The 12611-nt window shown below is 36.9% G+C and overlaps 1 protein-coding gene across 1 annotated transcript in view; it reads left to right on the forward strand.

The window, feature by feature from the left end:
* Nucleotides 1-12611, forward strand: part of LOC110372685 (rho GTPase-activating protein 23) — a 288969-nt gene that overhangs the window by 195118 nt on the left and 81240 nt on the right. Inside the window, 1 exon segment of the mRNA XM_049839107.2 lies at nt 12192-12365. Within this exon segment, the coding sequence (XP_049695064.2) occupies nt 12192-12365 (174 nt within the window).

Below are 12611 nucleotides of genomic sequence, written 5' to 3' on the forward strand. Positions count from 1 at the left end.
TAAAAAAAAGGTGTAATTTCTTCACACAGCTCTTCTACTTATGTTATTTAATTGCATTGTTTTCTAAATCATCATAACTCATACGTACCTACATGGTTAACTAAAAGTGTCAGTGTATTTTGGTTTCTCTTTCTTAGTAAGATTGAAAACACAGGAATTGCAATTGTTGCAGCCGCTATGGCGTCAACCGTCACCTTCACGTTTTCATGACTAACCTCATTAATTTGGTTTACTGTTGCGTCGTCACCATTGTTTGCTTAATTGATTAAATATTTCGTTTTCCTTGTTTCAGGTCAGTATATATCAACCATGGCAGCCATTTTCCGTCTACGGTCACGTAAGGACACAAATTCATTCATAATTACTTCGATAATTATAGGTTTTGCTCCAATTTTGGGACCAATAGGTATAAACTTTGAAGTCTGTGTCTATAAACATAATTCAACTGTTTTGTTAGTAGAATAATCACGAGTGACTAATGGGATTGAGGATGCGTATTCCATTTCCTTCGTCTAGGAAATTGTTTATTGGTTTTCCTATGAGGAATCAGTCGTAGTCTAGTTTGTTTGTGGTTTGATCGCAAGATATCCGTATTGTCTTCCCGTGTAACCTCCTGCTACATTCCATTACGGGTCACACTTTCTGTTCCTTCATCAGTACCTATTGTATGCTATATATGAAGGACCTATAATGTAGTTTCCAGCTCCAGCAAAACACATGCATTTTGGAGATAGATACTTCTTTAGAAAAGCCTGTATTAAAAGTTCCTTATAGCCTGCATATAATATCCCAGTTGATTCGATAGAACTCTTCAGTCCAACGACAGCACGTCACAAATACTCACATAACTCATATTCTCGTAACAATTGGCAAGCAAATGGTCCGAATAGTTCCGTGACTCGGCCGGTGCGGTATTTCGAGAACTTTTACGACCACGGTATTGATTCCAAGTGGCTATGCCGAATGAGTTCCGTTTCACTACATTCGTGAGGTAAAATCGTCTTGTCACGCTCGTTTTGAATATTTGACTTGCCCAAATTCTTTTATTTTTACTTTATTAGCCATCACAAAGAACCTAAAAACTTTGATCAATATTGAAGTAATAATTACGCCTTAGAAGATATATTACAAACACTCAGGCTATAAACACATCGTAAAATTATCAATCTCTCATCTGCTCGCAAAATACATAAATCATAAAGTAGTGTAAGAATATTTCACAGTGTAACACTAATACATTACCTGGCAACACTATCGCAGTTTCACGGTTCTACGTCACTCACGCAGAGGATTTAGACGTTTACCGAAGCTCTTGTTATTTACGATCACGCTAATATTATTTATGTGTGTCAACTCGTTCTATTTTCGTAATCGGCGCAGCATTGCGCCCGCGCCGTGAACGCAGTCGCTTCCACCGACCGCGACTCCCCCGACGAGACGCGTGATTCATTGCCGGGAAGTCGTAGGGTTGCTTTTACGAAATCATAAAATAAAGTTCTAGATGAGAAATAGTTGGAAAACTGACAGACTGATCACTTTGATATGTTTGACGGTGAACGGAGTCGCTTTCATCTCGGTCTATTCTTGGTCCTCTGATTTTTATGCTTTTCGAAGGTCATTTATTGTATTTAGGTTGATGTTTACTCGTGTGTCTAAAACTTTTACAGGACTATAGTAAAACAAGAAAGCATCGCAACAACTGATCCTAAACCACAAATAGTCTAGCTAGAGAATTCCCAAGGCTAAAATCGATTTCACATCCAGTCGACAGCCCTCACTCGCAAATACCTAAATCTTAACGAAGCAAGAAGTGGAGTCATGGCAGCAGTTTATCACACACGGAGCTATCTGCGACTCCATCATGTTCAGGACCTGTGCCATGCCGCCTAATTGATGCCCCTTCATTAATACTGCACGGAAATTTATAACGCGATACAGCAGCTCCACTTAAATGATCCCAGTCTATAGATATAACATCGTTTATAATGATTAGACTATCTTCGAGATGTTAGTTGTTAATGTGGTCAATTTCTTCTCATTAAGCTTTATGGAGTGTACTCAAATGTAGTAGTTTCAATTACCGTTTATAGGGACAACTTTTGCGTATAAGTTGGTTGTTTGAGTAAAAGCTGTTGATTCGATAGTTTTGCAATCAATGAATGAGCAAACTTAAAACCAGCCAAATTGACAAAGAATGTTAGATTTCTTTTCTATTTTGTTTATATAGGTAACTTGAATAAGTAGTACCTTTATAGTGCGGCTGGACCAAATCAAAGCCTTCACAACAACCTAATCTCATTTATTATATCTACAGAACAAAAGGCTTCAAGAAATTGTATAACAACGTCTTTTGATACACAAAATGTCCTCCAGCAAGATAGAACAGAGCTCTAGAAAGTGTATCAGCTGTCAGAAGACCATAAATCACTATGATTGACACCAGTGACGAAACTCCGGCACTGGTCGAAATACATAACTTCTTAAGACTGTATGATATATCTTAATCCCTTGATCTCGATATGGAAGTTAAAGAACGCATTATAAAGCTTCTGGCTTAATCCTTACTTATTTAATCTTTAGATGTTGTAACAAAGAAGTCGTGAAGTCGCAATTCGTAATATGTCAGTTTTTTCGCAACGCTTTCAGTTTTCCTTGTGTCAGTTGCGTTTGGTTATTCAATAGTTTTAATCCTTCTAATGTTAAGAAGCAAAATGGTTGATGATAATTATATTTGCTTTTGTACATTCGAAAATAGAGTAAGAAGAAAGACATATTGACTTGGAAAATAACTTTCCAAGGTGAAAACTTTGAAAACGTGCCCTAAAAGCCAGATTGATTGATTACATTTAATGTTTCCTGTACTTTATCAGGCGATCAGCACGCAGCACACAACCCTAGCATTAGCTGCTGGAAGTTTATAAAGATTTTTCCTTCATTAACCGTTGACAGGCATTGTTCATAATGAGTAGTAGTCACACCAATCGGACATTACCGGCTTCTGGTGTCGTGGTAATCAACGAAAACGAAAGTTTACTATTAAACGCCCGTTTGCAAACTGTGTTTGTCTTGCTGTGTAATTTCACAGTTGATGAGAATTTAATCGGCTTGTCAGCAGTTTACGCCTTCTCTGGTTAGTGCAGTTATGTCTTTTCGATGAGCGATATTTAGAAATGAGGTGATGAGCTTTTCTTTTTGGCATTTGAAATGAATTCAGTTTTTAAAGCTGCTCTGTTGTTGAACTTAGTGTTCCACTTTAATAAACAAGATGCTAAACCGCTTCTTAATTAACAAAATCACATGCTATAAAATAGAAACCTTCACGTCAACTATCATTTAGTTAGGGCGTACCTACATACGCATACGCGCAAAATTGTCATCCTTGAAAGTGTAATATTACCTCACGCACCACAATTTAGTTTCTCGTCCAAACGAGGTGGTCTGAGCAAACATCCCGTAGCACGCGTGTATACGGTCATTATTCAAACTGGCCGGGTATTACGGATAATTTGCTCACGCCGTGAAATTGCGGTCTCGCTGATTCGCTTGCGTCACGTGATATCCACGGGCTAATGCAATGGCTTTATGTGATGTTGATGTGGTAAAATGCATATCCTACGTAATTGTAGGGTTTGAGGGCAGTGTGCGCAATGCTCAGGTAATCTACACCTCTGAGGATAATGGTGGTGCCTGTGCAACACATAATTCTCCCTGTTGAAACAAAAACAAGAAATAATGTAATCAATGGCAAGCAAGAAAATAATTACTTTTTCCTGCAAAGAAAAATCAAAATAACTATCGCTTTCAAGTTTTAATCTACGGTACATTGTCTTAGTCCAATCAAAGTTTTCCTCCATAATGACTTGATGGTACCTAAAACCAATAACAGAGGTACTTAATCGCCCAATCAGGTGAGAGTAAAATGCGATCGCTGCACGTGATTGGCTGAAATCGAAAGTTCGCCGTTGATTGCGGCAGATTATTGGTTTTTCAAGCGAGTAATACCTTCGTAATTATATGGTGTGGCTTGGTAGTTAGTGAAATGTTGCTGCATCAATTATGGAACGGGTTTAATGCTTTGTTGATTTTTGAGCTTACTGTAGCGTGCAGTTGCTAATTAAAGCAAAAAGGGATAAATTAGTTTTTAAAGAAATCTGCACCATGATGATGAATGAATGATGCACCATGACCGCTGCAGATTCACGACATGGTCTGAATAATATTTGCCTTTAAAACAAACATACTTTAACTATTATTATATTATGTTAATCTTAAAAGTCTCGTGGCTCGTGCTGACTGCACTAGATCAAGTTGCAAATGAATGCACCAAGAATTAACTAACATTAAATTTATGTTCCGAAGCTATGTTAGCACTAGCAGCCATGTCGACGACTCTTTATCGTTCTACCCTCTAATCAATAAACTGCAATGGCATAATCACTAAGACTAGCTCGATTGATTTAACACAGGGAAATGAACAACATTTCAATGTCTAGGAAACATTTAGTTCCTTTAATTGGACATGGAGTGCTAATGAATTTTGAGGTAGCCTTGTACGCTCTGAATCATTTGGTAAGGGAGATAAAAACGCATTCATATGTTGAAAGTACATAGAACACACCGAAAATAGAAAATATATATAGAAATATAGTTCCGTATATAGAAAATTGGATAAACAAGCAAAACGGACTGCAGAAGTTACAATGGAATAATCGATAATAATAGTTATCGTATTAACATCTTCATTAGTATCCTAATTGGCAATTGCAAAGCAGAATTTGGTCTCATCAAGCACTACCTAACTGTAAAAGGTCAAATAATTAAGCTCTGTATTGTAGCCCACTTGTGAAGCGAAGTAAGACATGAAAATGTCACGTCTCCTGATTAGCTAAATGGTGCAAAACGTGACATTTAAACAAAATACTCCGCGACAACAATAACTAGAGACAACATAAAAAATAAAAGTAGAGCATTACAATTAACCATGAAGGAGTTGGTGTAAATAAAGGAATTCATGTTAAACCATGAAGATAAGGCTCTAAAAGAAACAAGAACTAAGCTTGAGGTAAAGAAACATGAAGTACCTAACATCAGAACTAGCAATTGTTTTACATTAAAAACAGTGTAAACAAATGAAAAGGACCAGGTAATCAATGAACAGGAAAATAATAATAATAACAAAATGAAAGCAAAATGATTAATGGAACTGACGAAACCAAAGCCAACGTGATAGACAACACTGACACAAATATTAGTACTAAATAATAACTAACTTGTAATAACAGACAGGCAGGTTCGTTATTCAACCGTAGTACGAGTACCTTAGACCACGTCAGACCGTTAGTAACAATACCTACGACAATTTGGCTGGCATTATGTTTCAACAGCCAGCGTGTCGCCATCGCCCACCCATCTGAGCAAGCCTTATAAGGCTCGAGTTAGTCCGCAGCCTTCAGAAAATCCATCGCTACATTGTTTATCGCGGCCTTCCTTAATTACCAATACTTTCGAATGGAACCGCTCAACCCGTCTCCGCTAATAGGGCCTGACTGACCTCACGGTTTTGCCCTGATTTACTTTGATCGTTAATTGGTTCGTATAAGCTTTTAATATTAAAATTTCATTGAGGACTTTGTTACGTAAGCGTTGAAATAAACTGATGAATGAAATCGATTGCGCGGTTATTTATTTATAAATATTGATCTATTCGCAGCCCACAGTTTATGTTTATCAATTAGTTTTATTACTTATTGTAACACTTTAATTAGTGGTGTATGTAATGGGCTATTAAATTGCTGATGAGAATCTGTGTTGAAATTAACTTCATTGTGTTATTTCGCAGATTTACATTGTCCTGTATGATTACTTCAAAAAGTGTTATTTCAATTAACATTTTTAGGTTGGGAACCTTAGGAAACTGACTAGATATCATAATTGTTCTAAATGCATTACAAAGTTTTACAACAGACATTGTTTTAAAAGATTACACATTATGGCTGACTCGTATTGCAGTCGGCTCAATTTAGTGCAAATAATTTGTTCTGTTTTTCTGACATTCATTTATTAACAGGTTTTGCTGTCTTACATAAAGCGTTTAAATCTTCCTTCGACAAAGGCCTGTCCATTAAGCATTCCTTCTAGAATCATATCACAGAAACTACACAGCTCAGTAATTCCTTTTGATTTATGGCACAACGGACACTTTAAGCAGATTTCATTGATATTTTATATTAATCCTGTCTCAGCACATTCTGAGGTCTGCATATACTTATGCAAATTGTGCATTATGAATCAGATACCCGTCCTACATAACAGCTTCCATTCACTTTTGTTTTAAGCCCTTTAGTTCCAGTAAATAATTAGCCATGAAATGTTTTAAATAAATGATTTATTAAAATAAAGTTATCAATAAAAGGAAGTGTATCGTGAGACTTGACAGTTACCTCATTTTTTACATAATTAAATTAATTAAATACGTCAATAAAGTGTTTAACGTCGGCCGGTGTTGTATCTGGATTGTTGACATCGAGTACTTTCAAATTAGCGCCGTCCGTTTATGGTTGCATATTAAATATGACTCAGATTTCATGAACGTGGTTATATTTTCCGCAATACTACGTTGATTACAAATTAGTCATTTTTATTGAGCCATATTCTGTTTGAGTTTAATGCCACAGTAGTTTTCTAGATCTAGAACATATGAAAGTGAGTGTGAATAAAACAAGTGCTCGTTTTTGTGGTAATCGGCTAATCAAGTAATTAAGTAAGTCGGCTAACATTTTAATTTTATGTTTTTCGTCTGTTTTATTCCAAATTCTATATCAGTTGGTATACTTTTAGCATCATTATTCGTTGTTCTAGTTTTAGACTTGTACTTGACATTCTGAAAACTGTTTGTAAATAGGTTTACGTAAATACAATGAGTCATAATGTAGTATAGAGTCTCTAAACAAGCTCCACGTAATTCTACGAAGGTTTTCTCTCACATCCCCTGTAATAGAGTAACACACCAGTTGGTCGTCAATCTGTCTCCGTCAATGTTAGCTGACCACTTTTCTCCGAGAATAATAGCTTTTAGTGCACATGTGATTTTCAACTTGATAGATCGTCGGATGGATCGGAGGATGATGATTAGGTAGTCACACCTGACAGTACATTACATTAAATCATCATACCAAATATTACGCCAATTATGAAGTGCACAAATATAACAATTATAATAATTTGTCCAATGAGTGGCGGATAGCAGGTACTATTATTATTTTTGCGTGTGTGAACGGTCAGGTCAGGCAAATGGCTCTATATAATACGAAGGTCACATTAGTACACAGTAGTTGCAAGTACATACTTCTACTAAATTGCAGTAAGATGTTTTTTTATCAGTTAAACTCACATTCCTTCAATTTATCTGTCCCATTTACCTTAAAATGTTCCGACAAGCTCACAAACAATCTGAAACCAGCATCTTATCATAAAATTGATGACGTCTGAAAACGTCTCGACGTCTCGCTGAAAGCAACATTAAATTTTCAGTCAGCTCCAGTTTGCCAATTATTTTGTACCAAACTCAGCTAAATAGACGCGAAAACAACTTGTTATTTTGTCCAAAAATAACATTAAAGGTATATTTATCTTGGGAGTCGTTTTACGCTTAATTTGGCACTTTGATGTAGATTTACGACAGGGTTGGAAAATAGCTGTGATTTTTTCATTGAATTTTATCTACTGTTTTTCCTTAAAGTTATAAATAAACCTAGTACTTAATAGTAGCACATTTCATCAATATCTGACATTCGTTTCAAAACATGTAATTTTATCAATTGATTCTGAAAACATCTCCGGATTTCCACCTTTCTATTCAAATCAAACAAATCCAAAAGCTAGAAAGTGTTTATAAACTGTCTATCTAAATATAGCCTACACTTTACACTACAAACGTTTACTTTAATCTTTGAGTATGCGAAGGTAAATCATCTTAATAATACTGAAAAGTTTACGCTGCATGGAAAGTGGTTCCGGTGGTTAGCGAACATTGCAGACAGAATAAAAAGGACTTATGTACATCCTCAATGAAGGAAACTTACGTCATTATTGAATTGATAGCAACTGTGAGGTGCATTCATAGCCCAGTGCACTCTCTGCTGGCTAGACTATAAATACCGGACAGTCTCTAATCGTAAATATTTACACCGCACAATATTACGCGATTAATTTTTATGAAAAGGACTAGGGCTGTCGCTAGTGGAGAAATTAAAAGAGTACTTACTTAGTAGAGTTATTAGTACAGAGGTTGTACCTATATAAGGAAAGCGGATTTTATATTGATCATTTGTAGTTTTCAAAATTACCTGGAATAATCGTAATTGCCGTGTTTAGAAAGACCATATTAATAATTTAGTTCAATAAAGTAGATTCTGATTAGAAATCTCACGCCTTTATTTACTATCGATTTGAAAATAATCGTCAATAAAATTACTTAATGAACTATAATTGTAGCATTACTGTGCATTAAGCCTTATTACACTTACAACCAAACATCTAGTAAGAAAAGTACATCAACGAGCGTCTGTTAGTAAATACTTAGAGGTTGTTTAGCATTCAACTGTATCCTAACATTACGCTATCCACAGTAACATTACTTAACATAATTATCTAGTATTTTACATAATTATTGCAAATTCATGTAGAAAGGCTCCCTTGTGATCAAATCTAAACGTTTTATAGTTCTGCATAGTATGTTACTTTCACATTTACATCGTCATTTTATTTGTTAGTTATCTAATGGATAAACTATGAATAAATTAAAGTTACGTAACAGTTTATTTGCGTCTTTGATAAGTAATTATAAGTTTCTCATTAAGTTAATTAAGAGTGTGACTTGGCTTGATTTCTTTGATGAACCTTTTCGATGCGGATTTTCCTCTTCCAATGTAGGAAAGAGCAGATATGTTAAACCCAAATGCAATCTCTATCGAAGTGTAAAATAAAACTAAAATAGTTTATTTCGTTAATTCTTACATAAAATTATTAAATATTTCACCACTTGACTGTTCACGTTGCAGACCCAATAGTTAAACATTCGGTATGTATCACATATGACCCATGGGACAGGGAAGTTATTCGTAGTCCTGGTCGAAATCCAACTTGAAGCTTTAAAATAAAGAAGAACAATATATAACTTACTACCAATCAATAGGACGATTATCCCAGCCCTACCTCTCATAATCGGCTAATAGTCTGCCATATACTGGCTTCTGTCGAGCTGTGATTAATGACAGCAGTCACGGCTGTATGACATGACCACCAATAGGATGCAACCTCTTTTGTCAAAGTTCAAGGGCCGTTGTCAACATATCGATAAAATTATAGTACTTTTGATGTAACTTTCTCGAAAATGTTGACGATAAAACTGAGTGAAATTTATAATTTGCTTCGTAAGTTTATCGTCGAAGTTTATATGTAAATGGATAATGATGTTTTTGATTAGTTTCAATTGAATCCCTAGATTGATGTTGGTGATATTGAGAGAGATTTCCAACAGATTTCTATAGACCGACAAGCTTCATTTTAAGGGTACACATACACCTTATCACGATGTTTACTTGTAATAGTTCAAAGGAAATTTTAAAACGGCATTAAAATTACATACTTTATTACCTAGCTATTCTTCCAACAACCTTCTTATCATAGAAACATCGCCTGTGGTTACCCCAACCATGTTCAACCATGATTAGTGGCTGAATAAACATGCAGATTGGACGGCACAAGCCCTATAAATCCGGAAGAGTTGACCCCAATCCGGTCAAGCGACAACGGTTCCCCCTTGTTGGAAATATTATACTGAAGGGCTTCTTGCTGTTCGTCACACTTTAAAGACGTTACATTTAAATAAGAAATTAATGTAGGCTCTTTATTTTCACTGGCCTCCTCTCACATGGAGAAGGACCCAGCAGTGGCACGATAAAAAGGCTGCAACTATAACTTTATTTCCACTATTTTTAATTATTAATTTTACTTGTATTATAAGACGGTGTTTTTAAAATATTAAACACCATTTCAAGTAAAATTTTGCTCAGTTGTTGTCATCCGGGTCGTGCTTAAGATCTGTGCCACATTTCCACCAAGATAATTTAGAAGTTTAGTCGTGAAAAGGTAATCAACAAATATACAGTTAGATACCACCATTTATAAAATTAGCAACTCCTACAGCTGACAACCTACTTAATTCATATGGCTACTATGGTGATCTTCACACTGCCCCGCATCACGCTGCATCTTGCGTGTCGACGCACCTACGCGCGTTCTTGCGGGAGTGCAGATCTGCATCATCGTGCGGGTTTTTCACGCACTCACGCGCATAGGTGCGTTTTGTAAATTCACGCACAGCGGCTCTCATCGAGTTCCATTTTCAAATATACACGTCACGCCCATTCAAAATAACGCGCGTCACTGCGGGATTCATGTGCCATACCTTGCGTCTCGCCCCGCACCTACGCGCGGGGGTGCGTGTTTCTCCGCATGTATGTGCGTGATCCGCATGAACGCGCGTGGATGCATTTTCAGTGTGTTGGACTATGCGTGTTTTCCATACAAACGGAGATATTTCCATACAATTGAAAAAAACGCATCCACGCACTACGCTGCATCATGCGGGGCAGTGTGATAATCGCCTATGTAACACCTCTTTCTGTAAGTTAATTAAACTGGATAAATCCGGAAGGCACTGCAATCAGGTTCCAATCTATGGCATACGATCCTCTATAATCTGAGTAACACGACACGCGATGCACCGCGGGGCTTCTTACACTGAGTCACAGCGACACACGTACTTTACGTCACAACTATTTAATTTATTGAAGCACTAAAATGGAAAATATTCAGTTTGACCAGCTTTACTAACAGTGGCAGGCTCACTGCGCTTTGTGGTACTTCATCTACAATTCAGGTCTACGGCAGCGGAATGTCCGCAATTTCGATTATAAATAGACAGGCAGGACACACGGTCGATATTAAAGCATGATTTACGTAGGAAATCCACAGTATAATCAGTGTGTTGTGGGTTTCTCAGGGGATTTGCATCATGTTCGCCGTGATTATCATAGATGGCACGTAACAAGGTGTGGGATGTCATCAGACGCTAACGAACTCAATGAAATGTGCAGTCTATTGGTGGAGGAGGGAGACAGCCGTGCCTGGTTTGAAATGCGAATATTGCATTCGGTATTCCGTATTTGAATTTTTAAATTTCGAATGCGTTATTCGATTTTGTATTTGAATTTTTTGTCGATTGCCCTTCTAAATACCCCTTTATTTTTTATTTATTTTTCGTAATTGAGAACTTTAAATTAAAGAATTAAAAAATTATTTATTCATCAAAAATAAATTATATATAAATTAAATGCAATAGCTTTAAGAACCAAAACAAGTCTGCAATCTTCTTATGTGTATATAAAAATGAATTGCTGTTCGTTAGTCCTACTAAAACTCCAGAATGGCTGGACCGATTTGGCTTTTCTTGGTTTTAAAATGTTTGTAGAGGTCCAGGGAAGGTTTAAACGATACGAAGTTCGCGGGATCAGCTAGTTCTGAATAAAAATCATTATCACTTAAAATTAGCCAGGCATTAGCGTCATCGAACCGTTTGCAATCTTCCTAAAGACCAGTTATGACACCTATACCAACTGCATGCATTAATTCCACCTGTAGGTAATTTGAGATTAAATTATGTATTTAACCTCTGTAGAGTATGTAAGGGATTAAAAACTTACCTCGTTGGTGTGCTTTTATTATTTACAAGCGCAAATTGGCCTAGCCTTCGTAACTATGTGGTTAATAATTTATAAGTGATTTGTTGTTCGCTCACAAAGTGAAGTTTTGTTTGAGGATAGTTCGGGGTAGTTTTGGTAGTGAATATTTGAAGAGGTTTATGAAGTAGTAAATGTATGATTAGGTGTGTTTAGTTTTTGTTTCTATGAGATCTTTTACCACAGCAATTTGAGGATCTTCGTCAAGGCTTTCGGAGCCTGACATCCTCGTTATAGTGATCACATTTCGACAGGATCTACACTATGCTCAACTTTGAAACTCTAAGTTGTTGCTAAGCTAATCGACTTCATCCATATTCCCCTGAGTCCCTTCCAAACAAACCTTATCACTAAGAATTCTAGCTAACAAAACAATTCTCTCATCTCCAGCCCCAGCCGATCCCGCAAGCGCCACTGGCGCTGCCGCCGCCGACCGCCGCGCCAGCGCCCGCCGCCGCTCACGTGTCAGCGCCGCGCACCATCGTCATCCAGCGGCCCGACGCGAGGCACGGCTTCGGCTTCACGCTGAGACATCTGGTAGTCTATCCGCCGGACTCGTTACAGGTGGGTGTGAGTAAATCCTTTTGGGTTTTTTTTTCTTATTTAATTTTTGAACTTTATGTACCAATTTCTTTTGAGCCTTGTCTTCTGTACATACCAACGGTTTGAAGAAGGTGGGGCCAGTAAATAGATGCCAGCCGTCCAAGACAGAGATGGTTGGCGAGCATTGGGGGAGGCCTACTTTCAAAAGTGGACGGCAATAGACTGATATGATGACGATGAACTTTTAGAGGAAAAGTTTTGATAAGT

Source organism: Helicoverpa armigera, chromosome 9, assembly GCF_030705265.1.
Source record: "Helicoverpa armigera isolate CAAS_96S chromosome 9, ASM3070526v1, whole genome shotgun sequence".
NCBI lineage: Eukaryota > Metazoa > Arthropoda > Insecta > Lepidoptera > Noctuidae > Helicoverpa > Helicoverpa armigera.